The sequence below is a fragment of the Arvicanthis niloticus genome, chromosome 8 (genome assembly GCF_011762505.2).
Source record: "Arvicanthis niloticus isolate mArvNil1 chromosome 8, mArvNil1.pat.X, whole genome shotgun sequence".
In the NCBI taxonomy this organism is placed as follows: domain Eukaryota; kingdom Metazoa; phylum Chordata; class Mammalia; order Rodentia; family Muridae; genus Arvicanthis; species Arvicanthis niloticus.
Window position 1 is genome coordinate 71,266,719 of NC_047665.1, and position 20,467 is coordinate 71,287,185.

The 20,467-nt window shown below is 42.7% G+C and overlaps 1 protein-coding gene across 20 annotated transcripts in view; it reads left to right on the forward strand.

Moving 5' to 3' along the window:
- Kiaa1217 (KIAA1217 ortholog) overlaps positions 1-20,467 on the forward strand; it is an 805,390-nt gene that overhangs the window by 728,719 nt on the left and 56,204 nt on the right. For 19 of the 20 annotated variants that reach the window (XM_076939581.1, XM_076939576.1, XM_076939590.1 and 16 more), the window contains one exon: positions 12,672-13,504. In XM_076939581.1, the coding sequence (XP_076795696.1) occupies positions 12,672-13,504 (833 nt within the window). Of the gene's footprint in view, positions 1-7,445; positions 8,017-12,671; positions 13,505-20,467 lie in introns of those variants that run through there. The other variant, XM_076939585.1, reaches the window with a different exon arrangement.

Consider the following 20,467-nt stretch of genomic DNA (forward strand, 5'->3'; position numbering starts at 1 on the left):
CTTGCCTCACAGTTCAGTGAGGAGCCCATGAATATTTGTTGATGGTATTAAAAATAATTCTTCATGCATTTCTATGCCCCAGATAATGTAGCAGTGATTTAATTCATTTACTAGGCATGGCCCCAGAAGCATAAGCACAGGAGGCATTTCTGGAACAACTTAGCAACACAATTAGAGACCCAGGGAAACTCACTGTCAAGGCCACGGTGAAGTTCAGGAAAATATGATGGAGAAGAAATTCCTAGAAGAAATCAAGCCTATTTAGCTAGAACTCGGCTTTCCTACCACAGTCTATGTCCTTTCTTGAGCACCATATGGAGAGGGGCAACAATTGCTTAAGTTGATTGAGCCTTTAAAAACATTGCAAAGTGGAAGGTAGGGAACTAATCACATATGTCCGTATACCAGAGTGGAAACCATCAGCATAGAGCCAATGTCTCAGTATCCTGATTTTGAGACACTCCCTTCATCTGTTGACCCACATGTTCCTATCCTTCCTGGGAGAAATTACCCAATGTTGATTTTCAGAAAAAGAAAGAAATTTAAGTGAAAAAATATGTGTGTGCATTTGCGTACACACACACACACACCCTACACACATACATACATACACACATATTGGAAAGAGGGAGGGACTGGCTGTTTGTTGGCTTGAGCAGTAGGAGAACAAATCTTATTTTGGTTCAACCTGGAGTTTGTTCATCTTTGAAATGAATGAGATATCCTTGGTGCTAGTTAGGGACTTTGAAAAGTGCTCCCTAGATCGCTAAGCCTTTGTTTCGTGTGGGCCCAGATTCTTTCTTTTTAGGGGACAGAATTTAGCAAGAACACCTCTCCCTCCTTCCCTAATGTGGCCGTTTTGTCTCATGGAGCATGACATCTCTCCAGGCAGTTGCTGAGCTGCTAACTCCCCATTTGGTTTCTTATGACTTCCTTGGTTATACAAGCTTCATCTGGGAGCGGGATGCCCATACTTCTGGCGGTGTAGTCTTAGAACATCAAGAAGCAGATCTAGTGTACAGTGTTGGGAAGGGATGGTGATAGCTGGCTCAACTCCTCCATTTGCTGGAGCAGGGCAAGGCAGAGCAGGGCTGGGCAAGACATAGGCAGAGATGCTGCCAAGCTTAGCCTCGGGGCATGCATGACTCCCAAACTGGTTGTCTTTGAGGCTGTTATTTATCCAAATAAGGCAAGGCAGTGGTTTTGCTGACCAGCTCAGATTTCTGGGCCATGCTCACTGGCTGGCTAACTTGATATTTGAACTGAAAACACAAAGGTATTCCTTTGAAATGGAGCGCTTTTGTGGAGTTCACAGAAATCCTGGAGTCATTGTTTCGAAGACTTTCCCCTACATTTTTAGCTGATGTAGATATGGTCTGGTTTGTTTTACTTTTCTCTTCTGGCTCTTACAACAGGAGGCAGAGATGAGTTTGTTCAGATATCTCTGGTCTTGATTTTGCACCAAAATAAAACTCATCCTCAGAGCCTTCTAAGGTGAGAAGCACACACTGATTTCTGGATGCTGAACTCCAAGACTGCTCAGGGATCTCATGGATTCTGGGCCTGGCATTTGCCGTTGGAAGAGACACTCGAAGTTCTGTTTATCTGGAAGATGGAGATGATAGTCATCATAGGAATGATTAGGGCTTTAATGGGATAAGTCTGGAAAGCAATTGTCAAATAGGAAATCTCTAAAACCATTACTTTCTTTTCCTAAGTCCAACATCTCCTGGCATGAATATATTTAATAATAGAGAAATCATAGTTGATGGTGATTGCTCCCCTAAAGCTTAATGTCAAGAGACTGGCAGTCTGAGGGTTCTGAGGATGTTTCTTTATTGTACTCATTTAATATATCTTCCTGCATCCTAATTAGAACATATATATTCATATTTAACTTTCCCTTCTAAACTATGCCTTCCTCAAAGGTGAGGATTATGTCCTGTTTTGTTGTTTTGTTTTAAATAGGGTCTCACCATGTGGCTCTGGCTGTCCTGGAACTCATTATGTAGACCAGGCTGTCCTTGAACTTACAGAGATCTGTCTGCCATGGCCTCCTAAGTACTGGGAGCAAAGGCTTGTGCCCCTATGCCCACTGAGGATTATATCTTAATAGATTCCTTCTCCGTCATCAGTTACAACCCTGGGTTTACCACAGATTGTAGCTACTCAGTAAACACTCCATGAATTCACAGAATTGTATTTTTGGAGTGGGCATTACAGGAAATCTTATTTAAATGTTAAGAAGCTCATGTTAATTCCTGGACTTGGATGCTGATTCAGTGATTCATTCAAAAGTAAGGATAGTTGGTTGCCCTTCATCATTCTACACTGATTTTTTATTTATTATTATCATTATGGAAGGAACACACAGGCACGTGTGCACCTGCGTACAGTCATGTGCATGATGTGGCCCATGGGTGAAGATTACAGGATAACTTCTGGGAGTTGCTTCTCTCCTTCTACCATGAGGTCCAGGGATTGAACTCTGGTTATCGGGCTTCTGCCTGCTGAGACATCTTGCGTGCCTGTCTACACTGATTTTTGAAAGACACACTTGGAGGTCATTCAGCAATAATAATCTGATCCAAATACTTCGCAGGTGTTTTTGTATGTTCTGTCTCGGGCTCCAACTAAAGCCAAGGAACACAGATGGGGTTTCAAGGGCATATTCATTATAAACACAAAATTGGAAAATGTCTTTGAAAGAAGCGAGAAAGTATCACTTTTTCAGTTGTAACACAGCATCTATTGCCAGTCTTATCTATAAGCATCCTTCTACCATGGATGCCCATGCAAGTGTCTCACACTGGAAGCTACTTTTGTTGTTGTTGTTGTTTTGTTTTGGTTTTGTTTTTTTGAGACAGGGTTTCTCTGTGTAGCCATGGCTGTCTTGGAAGTCACTCTGTAGACCAGGCTGGCCTCGAACTCAGAAATCCACCTGCCTCTGCCTCCCAAGTGCTGGGATTAAAGGGCCACCACTGCCCGGTGAAGCTACTTTTAAGAACAGAGCGGGAATCCCTTCTAAATCAGAAGTAATTGCTCTGATGGCTGTTTTGGTATGAAATCCACCTGTTGCTTCACATTTATTGGCTGGGAGTTTGGATTTGGAGGCTTATCAATTGTTGTCTTCCATTGTTCTCCCCAGAGGTTTGTCTCATTATACAATCCTTTCTTCTCCTGACACATTAGCCAGTGGTTGGTTGTGGATAAAAATGCCTGCACAGCAAAGCACCTTCCATCACCCACAGCAGACTATTTAAAATGAGCTCTGTGATGCAACTCACCTTGTGTTATATTTGTTCAGCTAAGCAGGAATGGAACCAGCACGAATCCCTCAGGGATAAGGGGCAGGGCTGCTCAGTGACCATTTGGTTTCCAAGTTCTGTCATTCATCCATATAACGATCATTATTTTTCTCTAATGGGCCCTGAAAACTCTGTCTCTATAATCTACAGTTGTAGTGATTACAATTCTATATAAATCATTATGAACTCATCTGGTAAGTTTAGACTTGCCATGTCATCAAGCTGAAATATGCACGTCTTAATTCTCATAACTGTTGCAATCATCTTGAAGCTATTTGCTGCGGCATCTAATTCCTTCGATCATAGCATAGAGTCCAGAGAAGGAGCCTTTGCCTCTGTCACTGGTTAGTGAATTTCTGAGAGATACAGTGGTTAACTCTGAGTGTTATGGTCCTTCGAGGGGCACCATTAGCCAAACTAGAGTCATGATGCTCAGAAACATCCCAGATATTTTAGCAAGTAAATCAATCTGGTTTCTCTCTCTAGATAGATAAATAGATAGATAGATAGATAGATAGATAGATAGATAGATAGATAGATAGAGATGTGTGTGTGTGTGTGTGTGTGTGTGTGTGTGTATGTAATATATATGTCTTGTTTTCCTTCCCATGATTTCAGCCCCCTATGATCACTCTAGGTTTATCTAAAACTAATCAATAGAAATTTAAGAAATAAACAGTTTGTAAGTTCTAAGTAGCTTTTATTATAGTTGAATGGTTATAATTATCCCAAAGGTGTGACTGTTATTGATCTCTGTGTGACATGTGTAAAGAACAGTGTATTATATATAATGTTCTATACTATCTGTGGTTTAGGCATCTAGTTAGGGTGTAGAAACTAATACACTCAGTGTCACTAAAGTACTACTAGTCACTACATGGTTACTCCTTGCTACTTGATGTTGAGCAAGCTTCTTAGCTTCTTATATGGCATTCCCTAGCCATGCAGGACAGGGGTACCTACTCTCTGTGTCTCACCAAGTTTTGGGTCCCATAAAATAAAATCATAACTGAAAGCACTTTGTATACTGCAAAACTGCTAACTGATTTTCCTATATGTCTGCTCAAGGGCACACTTAAAATTCTTTTTACAATAAAAGCATTGTAAGTTAGTAATGCAATATATTCTACATTTAAGGTGTACGTTAATAAACAGGCATTCCAATAGCTGTTATTGAAAGGAAATAGTGTGAGCCATTGAGCTGAGAACATAGGTAATATAACAAAATAAATCTAGAAGTTCTCAAAGGGATTCAAGAATAAAAGAACTTTGTCCATGCAGAAGCATGGGTGGACTCACTGAGGTGGAGAAGAAATTGTTTGTTCTATCTGTTGCAAATGCTTGTAAGAAGATATGATTTTACTAACTGTGCCTATTGAAAATACAGAAGGAGTTGTCCTTGGCTCATGATAACACAGCGAGCAGCCCAGTAGATGAAGTGCCCATGAAAGAGGGGAGTTTTTCTTTTATCTACCCTTCAGTTCTGCCCTGTCACTGATTATGACTTGGAAGTTATATGATGAACTTAATATTATGTTTTTATTCTGCCCAGCCCAAGCATCTTTAATGACCGCTGGGCACAGGGCTGCTCCAGCAGATCTGGTTGTTGTACACCTCAAGTAGAGTTCTTCATGTCAAACTATTTCTGGGACTAACACCCATGTTAAATATAGCCATAAACTAACCGCTGACTGGATCATCTCTTTACTGAGAATCCAATAATTTTGGCAACATGAGAATCCAATAATTTTGGCAACAGCCTGTCTGTCTCATGTCTGGGAGACGGTCCATTTATGAGCAAATGAAACATTAATAGATTAATAAGACCTTACAAATGACCATCCTTGCAATTTTAACAGTATAAACAAGATGAGTTTGACATTCTTCCAGCATAAAAATCATTTCCTTTTATGATACCACTTTTATGTCTATAGGCACAGGAGTTTCTTTTTGCATATATATTCCTTAAGTTGATGATGAATGAGAAAGAAGAATTAGGAATAAATTTTACAATACCATTGGCCTTCCCAAAGAATAAACATTATTTCCTACTGAGGTAATACTGGATGTTTACTGGCAAGGCCTTTCTTAATGCTAACTCAAAAGAAATAAGTTACTTCCACCTCACTGGGCAGTCCATCAAAAGCAAAGGAGAAATGAATAGCAATCTGACAAAAGCTGTTTGTCCCAAGGTCTACAAGACTGGGAACAGCATCATGATCCAACTAGAGTACAGATGCCACCAGTTGACAGCACTTGGACTAGTGGGAAGGAGTTAAGCGGTCCTCTAAAGAGGGCGACCCACCCAATGGGCCCCTGTACAGCAAGCACATTGTTCCAGAAATAGATGGTTCATTAGCCACTTCTTTAGAGCCTTGGATAGCAAACCCCCATCCCCTCTCCAATCAACTTCTTGCTTACTAGAGAGCATTCAACTCATCCTGATTCACAACAGGATTGGGCTACCTTTCAAACTCCTGACATTGAATTACTGCCCCAGTAATGATGAAGCCATGCATGTGCTGTGCAGAAGAGAGGGTTCTGGAACACTATGAAAGTGAAAGAAGATGTTTCTGAAGTGACAGGAGGGAGGAGGCCGGAGAAGGAGGCCAGACTGCCGCCCACATGGTACCACCGACTCACATCGTTAGCAGGGTCACCAGCAGCCACCACCTCTAAGGTGGCTGTCATGAAATAATATATTGATTATGGCATGCTTCACCCAACCAAAGAGCACTGAGGGTGTGTCACTCCTCTTTTAGGAGTGGGAATGGCATGGCTGCTGTCGCTCCGAGGACAACCCCTTGGAACAAGAAAGACATTGGGGACATCACTCAAAGAGCAGTGTTGTGTCCTATGCCATTAAACAAAAACATCAGAGGCGTGGTAAGGTTGGATGTGGGCTTCCACAGACAGCAAAGGCCAGCCTCTAAAAGTTCCCCTTCATGGAAAGCCCTCTTGTGACTCAACAAAACCTACCAAATGTATGCCAGATGCTTGGGAGCCGAGCGTGTGCTTCCCGTAGCCTGGTGAGAGATAACAAATCTGTCCTGATTAGATTTCAAAAATCAAAACTGGTTTTCAAATCCCCTCTCCTCTTTCCCAACCTCTTAGGTGGCATCTGTTATAGCCACATCATCAGAATATAGTTTCTAATGGGACATCTTGGGAAGGCAGTGGTGTAGGGGAGACCACTTTTCCCCCTCCCTTAATAACTACAAGCAATTGGTGGTGGTAAACAGTTCTTTTGGTAAGCTTGCAATGCTGACTGCCTTTGGACTTCAGAGACGTCACAGAATTCTTTTGGTCAGCAAGAAGAACCTCTGAGAGTCTGAAAATGTTTTGTTTCGTTGTGTTGTGTTTTTCTTTAAATGTCCAGGCAGCCATGAGTGTGGTATTGGGGTGTGGCTTAAGGCCAGCCAGTGACTGAGGTTCCTTGTTGCAGGATTCCCAGATGGGTGTTGTATTGTCCCTGGAGGCACAGAGAGCCTCTATGAGCCAATGGCAGCCTTGGCTTTTACCTAGCTCACCTTTTGTTAGCCCAGTGTTGACACCTGTCCTCCAGCAAGCCACTTCTGGTAGACAGAAACCCTCTTGTCCCTGTCTCCCTGGAAGAGCAGGCTGTTTCGTACCTTCCCAGGAGAAGCCTCTGGAGAACCCTGGGCTCTCTCTTCCTCATGCCCAGGGTGAGACAACCAGGAGCTGCTTGCCTTTCTCAGACCCCCTCCTGTAGCTGCTGCAGCTTGCCTTCTCTTTTCTCTCCACATTTCAGCTTGGCTTTCCAGAATGATAGCTGTTGCTGCCCCTGCACTGAAGAGAGCAGAGAGCTCAGCCTGGCTACAACCTGCCGGTTAATTAGTAACCGAGCTCTTTCCCTCCCTCTTTTTTCCCCTCAGGTATCACAAATGTGGGGAAGAGACAAGTTGCCTTTACTTGCCAATAAACCAGACTTCAAAAGTCTAGCAGAAATGAAGGAAGTTTGGATTCTGGGCCAGTTCTCTCTCTCTCTCTCTCTCTCTCTCTCTCTCTCTCTCTCTCTCTCTCTCTCTCTCTCTCTCTCTCTCTCTCTCTCTCTCTCTCTCCCTCTCTCTCTCTCTCTCTCTTTCTCTCTCCCTTTTCAGCACCCATAACAGGAAACTTCTCTAAGACTTGGAGGGGTGTGGATTGACACACTGGGTTTTCTCTTGCTTTCACTCCTCCGTGGCTGGCTGTTGGTCTGTTTTAAGGATCCTCTTTGCTTTAATTAGGATCTATTTGCTAATATAGCTTTTGTTGTTAACCCATTTACCCAGGGCTCTGAGCAACTGAGCGCCTTCCTTACTCTCTGTTGCCCTGTAAGCAATTGTTGGAGGATTGAGTCACCCACGCAGTAGCCTGTGGTTGGATGTGGGCTGAGGTTATTCAGTGACTAATTTCCAGGGGGAGGAGAAATTGGCTTATCATTGGGAGAGCTACTTTTTATCCATGCCTGTGGCAGCTTCGCTCTGAAGACCGCTCAAAACAAACTGGTTTTCAACAGAGATCATTTTAGTATCTGAATGCCCTGGTGGTGATTTGGACTCTGAGGAGAAGGGAGTTGTCTGCACTGCCCTGGTGAGGGCCTAAGGATTCAGAAGAGGCTCTCAAACAAAGGAGTCCCATAGCCCCAGGCAGAGCCAATGGGCTTGCTCACAGCGGCAGTTACACAGGTGGTTCCCTCAGACAAAAAGTAAGTGGCTTTAATTCTTTGACGTTGAAAACACCCTCTCAGGATGCTTCTCTGGTTTTGCTTTTCTGTTTTCTCGGGTTACTTCATTATGTGTTCTGATGGAAGAGGCCATGTACAGATTCTAGACTTGGAAGGGTGGGGCTTGAAATAGAGCAAGCTGAACATAATATTCCCTCCCCACAAAGCATGTCCGTATGTGTTGTAAGTTCTTCAGAAAGGGGTTTCATTACTCGCACGTTCCCGCAAAGGATATTAAATGAACTTTTTATTTCATGCTAGATTTTCTTTTCCAGAAACAGTTTTAATATGTTCCTTCTTATCTTACTTTCAAGAAATTTTCAGCTGAATTGACACTTGCCTTGCCTTAGAATTCTGGGGAAAATAAAATACAGCTATATGTATAGCGGCCTAATTCAAATGTCATTTGTACTGACCTTCAGTATGTTCTGGTTTGATGGAAGAATGGGGCAGCTTATTGAACTGGTCTTTGTGAGGAAGAACAGCAGCATGCTACCCAGGGCCACCTTGGTGATGAGCCTGTACACAACACCTCCCTGTTTACCAGCACCAGAAGGACTCAAACAGCTGAGACAGGATGGTGATTCGGGTAATAGTTGGAAGAGGAAAAGACAATTGCCTTACAAAGCACACAAGTGAGGGAGAATGACCTGGCTTATACATTGCAGGGTGGTTGAACATTTTTTTTGTGCCTGAGCCTATGCAGACAAACACTTGACAGGATTCTGAGAAGGAGTAGAAAGATCTTTACTGTGTGTGTACGTCCTCTCTTTATTTTTGTAAGACACAGAGATAAAGTTCACATAAAGATACCAATGTTAAATTTTCGGTAGAGGAAGCTACAATGCTGCACAAGAGGAATGAGATGCAGGAGAAGCCTCAGAGATGGGTGGAAAAGTCAGAGGCTCTAATGGTCAGCTGCAGTCCTGTGTGTCTCACTTATCTTACCACGGAATGCTAGTCTACTTTTACCCTAGGCCAAACCGTGGTTATTAGTATAAGAAAAGCTCATACATATTTAATGACAGGTCTTTGTCAGCAAGACAATTAAAAACCGCCACTGAATAAAACCGTAGAGCCTGAAACTAGGAAGTTACAGACATAAGAAAGGCTTGAGCGGCAAAGGTTGTTCTAAATCACAAACTATTAATGCTTAGCTGCCCCACAGCCAATCAAACAAGCATCTTGTGAGGTAGGCATTAAAGACTAGTTTTTACAAATTAGCATGAGGTTAGTTCTTGTTTTCCCAAGCCTTTTACCATATCCTGAGTGAGGTACCTTCAGCTGAATTCCAGCATTTACTCTATAAACTAGAGTTATCTCATATTAAGGGTTTGTTCTTGTAGACCTGAAAACCATGTTTCCCCCAGGGCTTAATAGGATTATCATGTCATTCTCATTTGGGGCTCTATCTAGAGCAGAGGGTGAAATGATCGGGGAGCTTTTTAAAGCCCAGTCTTGGGAAATCAGACATAGCCTGGCAGAGCAACACAAGCATTTTGCCAGAGGCTTCTGACTTGTATGCCACTGGTATTGATGGAGACATTCAACCTCAGATTAACTGTTCTGTCATAATTGAATGTTCAGTGACTATCTCAATGGTTCATTCAGTGGCCCCATCAGACCATGGCAAGATTATTTTGAAGGGGAAAAGGCAGAGATGATACCCAGCATGGTCATGGCTATAGCTAGGATCTATCCTTACTCACGAAGGCTTTAATTCTTATTTGAATACCTCTGTTGTTTTAAAAGATATATGTCTATGTTTTTATTAATTTAAGTTGATTTTACCTTTTCCTTTCATTCATATGAATTTATTTAACCATTCTCTGCTGTTTAAAATCTTGCCCTCTTTCTACTCTCTTAACAGAAATATGGGTATTTCTACTGTGTCCAATTGGGCTGGAATCCCCAAAATATAGACGTTTCCTAAAGCTAGATAAGAAAGAAAGGAAAACAAAGTTGACCCTGGTTAAAGCAGTTGCTGGTCCCTAGTGATTTCTAAACAGTTGACATCTTGTTAACCTTGGTAATTCCCAACAATAATGGCAACAGAATTTTTCATTTGTTCATTTGCCTTGGACAATGTGTGATGCTTAGCACACAGTAGCTTGTTTGAGTCAGTGTGATATGAAAGATTTATCGTGAGACTCCTTTGGCTGGTTATTGTACTGTATGTTATGATTGTTTGGGGGCATTTGGTCAGATACTGCCAGCTTAAGAACTCTGCAAGATAGTGGGAGAGGCATTTGTAAAGATTTGTGATGGCTTCTGCAAACCCTCTGTTCCATGGTTGTTCCATCCATTCTAGAGAACTAATCTGGTATACTATTCTGATAGTGATCAAGGGTGGGGCCCTTCTGGTCTACTTCTCTGCACGCCTGAGTCATGCTTGTGTCAGGTGAGCAGAGAGTGGTCATATGGGTAGGAACGTTAGGGCACCTGGAATCTGGGACTAGGTATGAAACACAAGAATAAGGACACTGTGAGGAGTTTGAATATAGCACAGTAAGATTTGGAGAAGAGAGAGCAGACTAGCCTAGCAGACTAGCCTAGGGGAGCATGAACTCCATGTATGTGTTAAAGAGGAAAGAGGGTAGTGATACAAACTGTGATTGTAAATCAAACTATGATTTACAAATTTTGATTGTAAATCAAACCCTCTGCGGTCTCCAGAACCACTTAGCTTCTTAGGGAATCAAAGGCCAATTCAGTGACTGCTCAGGAAGCACCCACAAAAAGTTGTACTTGTGGTCACCTATTTGTACCTACTTTGCGTTTTTAATTGAGTATTTTCTATGTAAGATCCACTATAATACATAGAAGTTCCTGATCCTGTCAAGGATGCTACACTCTTAGATGCTAGGAACAAGATAAGAACCTGTGGAAGCTTGATTGGCTCTTGCCCTGCATTCCTTTCCAGGAGATGTGGGAAAGCCCTCACAAAACTCCTTCTCCATAGTAGGGATTAGAAAGCTTGTTTGGAGCTGTATCCTAATGCCTGGCTCTTAGAAAGGACTTGGTAAAGGTTGTTCACTAAACAAATTTATGTGATGATGGATCAGTTTCTTTTCTTCAAGGCACAGACATCTTTTCATATTCAAACTACTCTCTCCATCCAGGCATACCATGAGTCTCTCAGGTGTGCATTCTGGTTCCTCTCCATGTGAGCCTCCTCTCTTCCATGTTCCTGTCACAGCTACCCTCCAATCACTGACACCCCTGTGTCCTCTCTTGGAAGTCACGGTGAGGGATCATAGTCTCCATTTCCCTCTTGGGCCTTGACCAAAAAGTAGTGTATCAAATAATCATATCCTGGATTTATTTGTATTTTTTGGCTCTGCCCTTACAAAAAAAAAAAACAATAGCACAAATTTATTTGCAAAGTGCCAATTTATTTCCCCTCTTTCCTCATGAACTTGTTTCTTCTGTTTCTTTTTGAAGATGCATTTGTCAAAGACCCATGGACATCTTTACCTCTTCTGGTCCATGCAAAGCCGAAGGCCTGATAACTAAGCCACCTGGCCCAATGTTCCAGCTTATAGTGTCTGCTAGCTAAGTCCCATCACCTCTAATGACCCTATAAACAGAACCATTAGGACTTTGCACTGTGCCTCCACCCGTGCTTCAGATTCCTTTTCCCCTTACAGTTTACCTGTCTATCATCTCACTATTACATTCTTACTTCCCCTCACCTGGTGTATTGTCTTCACAGAGGCTCAGATAAAGAGTTGAACTGAACCTCCTTCTACACTTCTCCAAGGACCCACTTAGCCTTTCTAGCCACAGTTCTACATAGCAGTAGCCTGCAAAGGTGGGAAAGTGCTTATTAGTTATTTGCCAGGACTAACTGTAGGAAAATGTGCCCACTACAGGTTTTGGAAAACATGATTTTAGATCCATGTGTACATTAGCCTTACATTTATTAAATGGCTTAAGAAGCTGTGATATCAGTATTTAAACCATAGCTCTGTGTTGCTGTCATTGGGTAGATGTCTGGTTTTTGCTATAAGGAATTACTAGAGACTTGGGGTTGTGAGATGGGGTGCAGTGGAAAAGTTTGACTGAGCTATGTGCCTGTAAGTTTGGATTCCAGTAGTCCAAAGAAGCAAACAAAACATTTTAGGCTTTAAATGACACAGATTTATTCTTGTATAGTGGTTGGGTTTCTAAAATGAGTTTCATGGACCATTATCAACCACACTTTGGTTGGAGTTCTGAGTGGGGAATCCATTTCCTTATTGTATGCAATTGCTGTTCTTGGTCCCAACTCCATCTGTATCTCCTATGTTAACAGCCTAGCACCTTCTAGTCTTTCTCTGGAACTGTTTCTTCTATCACAGCCCTCCAAGGTTGACTTCCTTGTTTCTCTGTTGTCTACATAAAATCTTTGGTGATCGAAATGATCATACTTGGATAATATCTGTCACCTCAGGATCCATGACTTGTTCATACCTATGAAGTCCCTTTTGCCACTAAAGGGACATACTCTCAAGTTCCATTCACCTGGTGTATCTGGTAAGAGGGTGAGATACATAGCAAGACTCCCCTATTAAGGAATTTGCATTGTCACTTTGAGACTCCCCTAAAAGCATGAATATCTAAGTATGTTTTCTGATTCCTTGCTTTATTTCCAGATGCAGAGAGAAATTGTTTATGCAAGAGGAGATGGCCTTGTTGCCCCCCGACCAGGATCTACAGCTCACCCGCCTCATGTAATTCCAAACTCCCCACCATCCACTCCGGTGCCCCATTCCTTACCTCCTTCTCCATCTAGAATTCCTTACGGGGGCAGCCGTCCTATGGCTATTCCTGGCAATGCTACCATCCCCAGGGACAGAATCTCAAGCCTGCCCGTCTCCAGATCCATCTCCCCAAGCCCCAGCGCCATTTTGGAAAGAAGAGATGTCAAGCCGGATGAAGACATGAGCAGCAAAAACCTGGTTATGTTCAGAAATGAGGGTTTCTATGCCGACCCTTACCTCTATCATGAGGGACGAATGAGCATAGCCTCGTCTCATGGCGGCCACCCTTTGGATGTCCCAGATCATGTCATTGCCTATCATCGCACAGCAATCCGGTCAGCGAGTGCTTACTGTAACCCTTCCTTGCAAGCAGAAATGCATATGGAGCAGTCATTATACAGACAAAAGTCAAGGAAGTACCCTGACAGCCATTTGCCTACCTTGGGCTCCAAAACGCCCCCAGCCTCTCCACACCGGGTGGGTGACTTAAGAATGATAGACATGCACCCGCATCTTAACACACATGGGCCCCCTCACACCCTACAGCCAGACCGGGCCTCTCCCAGTCGCCAGTCCTTTAAAAAAGAACCCGGCACCCTGGTGTACATCGAAAAGCCACGAAACACTCCAGGATTATCCAGCCTTGTAGACCTGGGGCCTCCTCTAGTTGAGAAGCAAGTTTTTGCTTACAGCACTGCTACGATACCCAAAGACAGAGAAACCAGGTAAGACAAAGGGGTGGCTGAGGATGGTTTGTACTGGTGTGTTGCTGAAAGCTGCTTTCTAGATACCAAGCCAGGAAACACAATTCTGAGCATCAGGGAAGGCTACCCATCCCTGCAGAGTTCCTGAGTCGGGTCAGGTCAGTGAGGTCCACCAGTGACCATGTGAAAGAAGACAGAGGTACCACAAAGGCCACCAGCCTTACCTGTCCTTAGACTCTGGTCCTCACAGAATTGTCATTAAGGTAACTTGGAACTATTGGGAACAAAATAGTGATTGATGGAAACCACGCAGATAGCAGATGGAGGGATCAAAATAATTGTCCACCATAGAAAATGAATAGTAACCTAACTGTTGGTCACCACCATCTGAGTTCCTGCCTATACAGTACAATTTCATTTTCTCATCTGCTTTAGGAAGATGAAACGAATGAGTTTGCATGAACTTGGACTGGTTGGGTTTAATACTCATTCAGGAGTGGATTTGGGCCAGGCATTGGTGGCACACACCTTTAATCCCAGCACTTGGGAGGCAGAGGCAGGCGGATTTCTGAGTTAGAGGCCAGCCTGGTCTACAGAGAGAGAGTTCCAGGACAGCCTGGACTACACAGAAAAACCCTGTCTCGGGGGGTGGGGGTGGGGGGAAGGAATGGATTTGGAATAGGTCTAGTTTTTGAGTGAATAAAATATTCTGGGAGATATATATATATATATATTCATCAGTATATATCAATCTTCAAGTTTTATATCCTGAATATACTTTGAAAACCCTCCCAAACCTGCAAAGTAATAATTGAAAACAACAAATTTTGATAGGGGAAATTTTGAAAGGAGTAAAATTAATTATAATCATAAAATTTAGCTGAGATTGACTTGAAAGGAACAAACTTATCCATTTCATGTAAGTTCAGAAAGGATAAAATATAAGAATCAGATATAAAGTTTCTCAGAAACTGCTTAGAGCCTCCGTTCTTCACTAAAGATGCATCCATCTCATACTATTATATAACCTTCTAAGAAGTCCAAACCTGTGAATGGAATGTGAACTGTCTTCCTAACTTACTGTCTTCATACACAAATAAGTCCAAAGCCCTGTCACCTCTAGCAGAATTTTAGCATGTGAGGCTGTCCCTATTTGTTCAGTCATAAGGCATCTTGCAGCACAGAGATTTCAGGAGAATAGAACAGGAATGAGTATGAACAGTTTGGAGTCATTAATGCTAGAACAAAATCCAGCTCTTGCAGTTGGAAAAAACAGCAACTGGATGACTAGCTTGAGGATGTAGAACTAAGAAAAAAGATGGCACTTGGAGCTACTGGTGAGCTAGCGGTGAGCTAGCCGTGACTACTCAGTGAATATGAGGACAGATGCATCCCCTGAAGTGGTCTATGAGGTGCAGGTTAGAAAATGGTGTATCACACAGAGGATGGGAACTAGAAGTGTAAGAATTTAGTGCAGGAAGTTATTTTAAATAAAGAACGAATCCACTTCTGGGGTGTAAGACTGAGACTAGGAATCCACCCTCCCTACCTTTCCTCCATGGTTGTAAGACTGTGACTAGGAATCTGCCCTCCCTACCTTTCCCCATGCCATCTCTGCCCCATGGGTGCCTTGAGGGGATCAGAGGAGCAAGAGCTTGGTTCCCCACCGCCTCATGATGCTGTTCCCTTGCTGGGTCCTGAGTACACTTTCTCTACAGAGGAGCCATCCTCTCTAGTAAGTCATTGTTCTGTTGCTATGAAAAAAAATACCTTGACCAAAAGCAACTTATAAAACAAAGAGCTTATTTTTGCTTGTGGATATAGAGGGCTAGATGTCTATAATATTGGAGAAAATGTGGAGGCCAGAGCAGGAGGCTTGAGAGATCACATCTTAACTGCACACAGGAAGCAGTGTGGGAACTGAAAGTGGGGCAGACTATAAACTCTCGCACCCTGCTCCGCAGTTCCACTTCTTGAAGGGTCCCTAACATCCCCAAACAGTGATGCCTACTTGGGGGCATTTCTCACTCAAACTACCACATCCTCCTTCTCAGCACAAGTGTCCAGGCCACAGTTACTCAGCCCCCATTTGTCAAGAGATTTGGTAACACAGCTATGGTGGAACACTGTAATCCCAGCACTCAAGATCCTGAGGTATAAGGAACACTGCAAGGTCAAAGCCATCTTATGAAACCCTGTATTAAAAATCCAGTCAAACAAACAAACAACAGCAAACCCCACAGCCTTTGAGGATGTGCAGAGTGTTCCCTGTGTGAGTCTCTGACCAAGTTCTCAAAGGACACTCACCCTCCACTTGCTAGTGTCCGCACTGGACTTTCCTTTATTTAAAAGGATTTGCCAACCTCAATGACTTCAGTTTTTTTAAATCTCAAAAAAAAAGTCTGGCCGGGTGGTGGTGGCGCATGCCTTTAATCCCAGCACTTGGGAGGCAGAGGCAGGTGGATTTCTGAGTTCGAGGCCAGCCTGGTCTACAAAGTGAGTTCCAGGACAGCCAGGACTACACAGAGAAACCCTGTCTTGGAAAAAAAAAAAAAAGTCTGTAGACTTCTTCTTTACATGTTATAAAACATTTTTATAAAATTCAACTTACGTTATATCTAAAATAGAAACTGCTAGAAAAATTAACTTAAGAAGACAAGTGCTTGCCTAAAGCAGTGTCACTGCCACCAGTGAGTTGTGACAGATGATTGAGATGCTGATGGATTTACCTTTCACAGTCTTCCCTTCACCAACTGTGAAATAACAAAGAATTTTAGTTCACAGAGCCTGCATAGGTAAACCCTTGTTTATAAAATAACTTCTCTCCAGAGATTACAGTTGGAGTGTTTATGTATTTGTGGGCTGGTTAGTGCTATATACTCCTTCCACAGAGCATACACACACACACACACACCGCATATAAACATATATATACACTACACATATATATACAAACATATATATACACTACAGACATATACACATACAGCAAAGACATAAATAAACTCAGGCACCCCACAGAGGCATGTTCACCTACACCACATAGACACACAAAAACACCACACGCTGAAAACATACACATTCTTGTATCCGTACTGCCCTAGTTAGATTTCTAATACGACGATAAACACCAGAATCAAAAGCAATTTGGGAAAGAGTTTATTTCCTCTTTCACTCCCAGGTAACAGGTATCAGTCCATTACTGAAGGAAGTCAGAACAGAAACTCAAGGCAAGAGCTAAAGCAGAGGGCGTGGAGGAGTGCTGCTTATTGCCTGCTCACTCTGCTTTCTTATGCCACCCAGGACAACTGTCCAGGGGTCTTACTGACTCAGTGGGCTGGGCCATCTACCACACAGACACATACATCCACATTCATACAAACACACACCACCATACAGATATGCACGTATATATGCATAGACCAAAATACAAATACACACCACCATACAGATATGCACATACATATGCGTAGACCACAAGCCCTCGTGGGCACATACACCATCCATATTTTGAGCCTCTGCTAATGAAAGGCCTCTTTCCTGTCCTCGATGGTTCATCATAGATGTTTGTAAATAGGTGATGCCTCTGCTGACAGGCAGCACGTACACAGTTTTTATGTACAGGGGCCTCTTTGGAACAAGCACTGTATTAAGTATCGTCCATATATCATGTGATAGAACTACCAGACCAACCACTAGATATAAGTTTGTTCTACTCCATTTCCTAGATGGGGAAACTGAAGAGCATGGAGGTTACATTGATTCCATAAGACCACCAGTGCTATGAAATGGTTCAGTCTAGTAAAGGGTCCAGTACCTTTTGTCAAGCAAGCTGACACACGCCTGTAATCCCAAGGTCAAGACCCTGTCTTGAATAATGAGGAAATAACTCAGCAGTAGAGCCCTTGCTTAGCATTTGCACAGCTCAGGATTCCATCCCCACCACACAAGGAAGAGAGAGGAAGGAAGAAGTACTGTATTTCCTGGGTGCATGTAGATGACGGTAGTAACTGTGAATGATTGACAGCAGTGCACCCGCCTTCCCATAGCAGCAAAACAGAAAGAAGTGAATTCTGAACATTGCAGCCAGAATTCTTCAGAAATCATTTTAGGACTGGATGCTAAGTAACTGCTCCCAAAGGACATTCACAATCATAAACATGGCAGGATTTGCATAATTATACTGCTAAATATACGCATGCCATTTAAAGTATAACTGCCCGAGCTGGTATATTAGCACAATCACACAGAAATGGGGAAAGGAGAGAACATTCCTGGTAGAATTTATTTTTGTAAAAAAGTGCATCTGAATTCTATGTCAAAGGGAAAAAATGTAAAAGACATACACCAGGAACAATTACCAAAGTGCAAAATTATATGCTATAGTCTTACTTAGCTCATGACATTATTTTAGAAATATTTAATCTGGGTAGTATTTTTAAAAAGTCTAACTTCGTGAGTATGGGATATAAAATACCAAACCAATTTCTGTTGCAGTTTCATAATATTAAAAGCAAATAAATGAGAGTGCTTTTTCTATGCGAGTCTCCAAGTGAGATTTTACATCTAAAATGTGAGCTGACAGAACCCAGGGAAGGGAGCTGCAGGGAGCCACGCTTCCTTCTGAGAGCCAGCAGGCCTCCCATAAGGTTCCTAAGAGCACTTCACTCTAATAGCCCAAATTGCTGCAGGACATTAGAAATCAGAGAGAAGGATCCTTTCTTTCTCAGGGATGCTAGGAGAGGTCCATTAACAGTGTGTTTGAAGGAACATGCTTCTGTAACAGCTCTGTTGACACAGGAATGAAGCGCTAAACACTGAGTCGTTTGATCTCCATTCTCATACTGAGCCATGTGCCTCCTACTCAGAGAGTTGGCATCTCTTTTCTTTTTGAAGAGACTTCAGTAAATATATGATAAAGGTCAGCATGTACAATGTAATCTGTCTTTGGGTTGTGTTCTCCTTTTGAGGTGCGCATGAATGTTTGGCATTCCTGTACCTGAGCTTCTAAAAAGATCATCTTGAATATTTTGGTGGCTTTGCCTAGACAACTCCTTCTGCTGGAACTCCAAAAGGAAAAATGGGTTTAATCATTTGTAAGAGATTGGTGAGGGGGACAATGTAGAAGACAGTTAGAGCACGTGATTCTGCCTTCCTTTGCTTATAAAATTACTTCATTAAACAGTATCTTCATCCTTGGCCATGTCATATAAAACAGCCCAGAAGAGCTGTAAAATTCAAGAGCATTTATGTTTTTGCTGCTTTCTATTTGTACTTTGGGTCATATAATTGAAAGCATCTTTCTAGAAATAAAACTCAAAATTCCAAGTTACTCATTGCAGAGTCACTAATAGCCGCCCTTCCAAATGCATAACAGAATCTTTCAAATGGAATATGGTTCTTCATGCTCCATGAGCTAGAGCTAAGATCCCATTTTAACATTGTTCTGCAGGTAAGTTTATCAGAGAAGGAAAGAGTGACACTAAGAACCAAAGTCTATTCCTGTCTGTACCCTGAGTCTAAACAAAGAGAAACCACATGGCACGTGATTTATCCGGCACCCTCGCCCTTGGCTGTTTATGAAGAAGAGCAAAGAAAATGTGCGTGCGTGTGCGTGTGTGCGTGTGTGCGTGTGCGTGTGTGTGTGTGTGTGTGTGTGTGTGTGTGTGTGCCCACGCATGTGTCCAAAAGGAAGCCTGCATGTTAGCTGGTAGCTTAGATCTGTTTCTGATGGCTTCCCCCACGTGTTGCTGTGTTGGTGGCTTTGAGGGACTGGGTGGATTCCTGCTTTAGGAACTGATTGGATAAAAGCTTAAATCTGACTTTGTGGCATTTAAAAGTGTCCATTTGGCTGGCAGCCTTTCGAAGTATCTCTCAACAGTGCTTTCTCCTGTTAGAGCACAGTGAAACATGTAGGGTGATCAAAAATGTAGTATTCTTTTACTTCACCCTGGGGTAGTCAAGGTGAGCCACCTCAGAAACTCTATACCCTAATAATGTCCTATGAGGACAGCCAAGCTGTCTCTGACCATGGTCAAGTGCCCACCCCACCCTTAAAATAGAAACCTCCATCAAGATACTGCTCTCAGGGAACTAGAAAGCTTTTTCCAAAACCTACTAAGCCTGACAAACAGCTAGGTGGTGGGCATAAGATACAGGTTATGACATTGTCACGTCCGTTCTGGCCTTTACCTCTTGATAAAGCAATGTTGTAGTTTGCTTGGTTGGTTTGGTTTGGGGTATGCATTTCTAAAACAGGATCTTTTTATATACCCAGGCTGGCCTCAAACTCTAGACCCCCTTGCCTCAGACTTCCAGAAAATACCATGCCCAGCTAATGGAGCATAATGATAGAGCTTAATGGAACTCCCATCAGCTGCTATGGTGAGGGCTTTAAAGCCTGCCTAGGTTCAAATGTTACTTCCCACACTTGTTGGCAGTGGGTTCATTGATGGGTCTTAACCTCCATTTGCCATGTGCTTGCTTAGAAAGTGGGGAAAATAACAATTCCATACAAGTGTCTAAGAGTTCCTACTTTGAGCAAACCACTCTACCAGAGAGAGAGAGAGAGAGACAGAGAGAGAGACAGAGACAGAGACAGAGAGAGAGACAGAGAGACAGAGAGACACACACACACACACAGAGAGAGAGAGAGAGAGAGAGAGAGAGAGAGAGAGAGAGACACAGACAGACAGACAGACAGACAGACATAGAAGAAACAGCTGCCTAAAGATTCAGGCAGACCTCTTTTTAATATAATAGCAGAAAACACCAAAAGGTATGATGAGGAGGGGTGAGAGAATAAAATCAGAAGATAGACTGGGGGGGGGGGGTAAGAGTGTAGACGCAGAATGAAATTTGCTCACACAAAGATTCAGATCAGAATAAATAAAGTAGCAAAGCCACCAGCAAGTCTGTTTCAGGAAAGTCTTCAAGTATCCTGATGTCTGGGCACAGAAAGACAAGGCTGACTATGGCATCCTT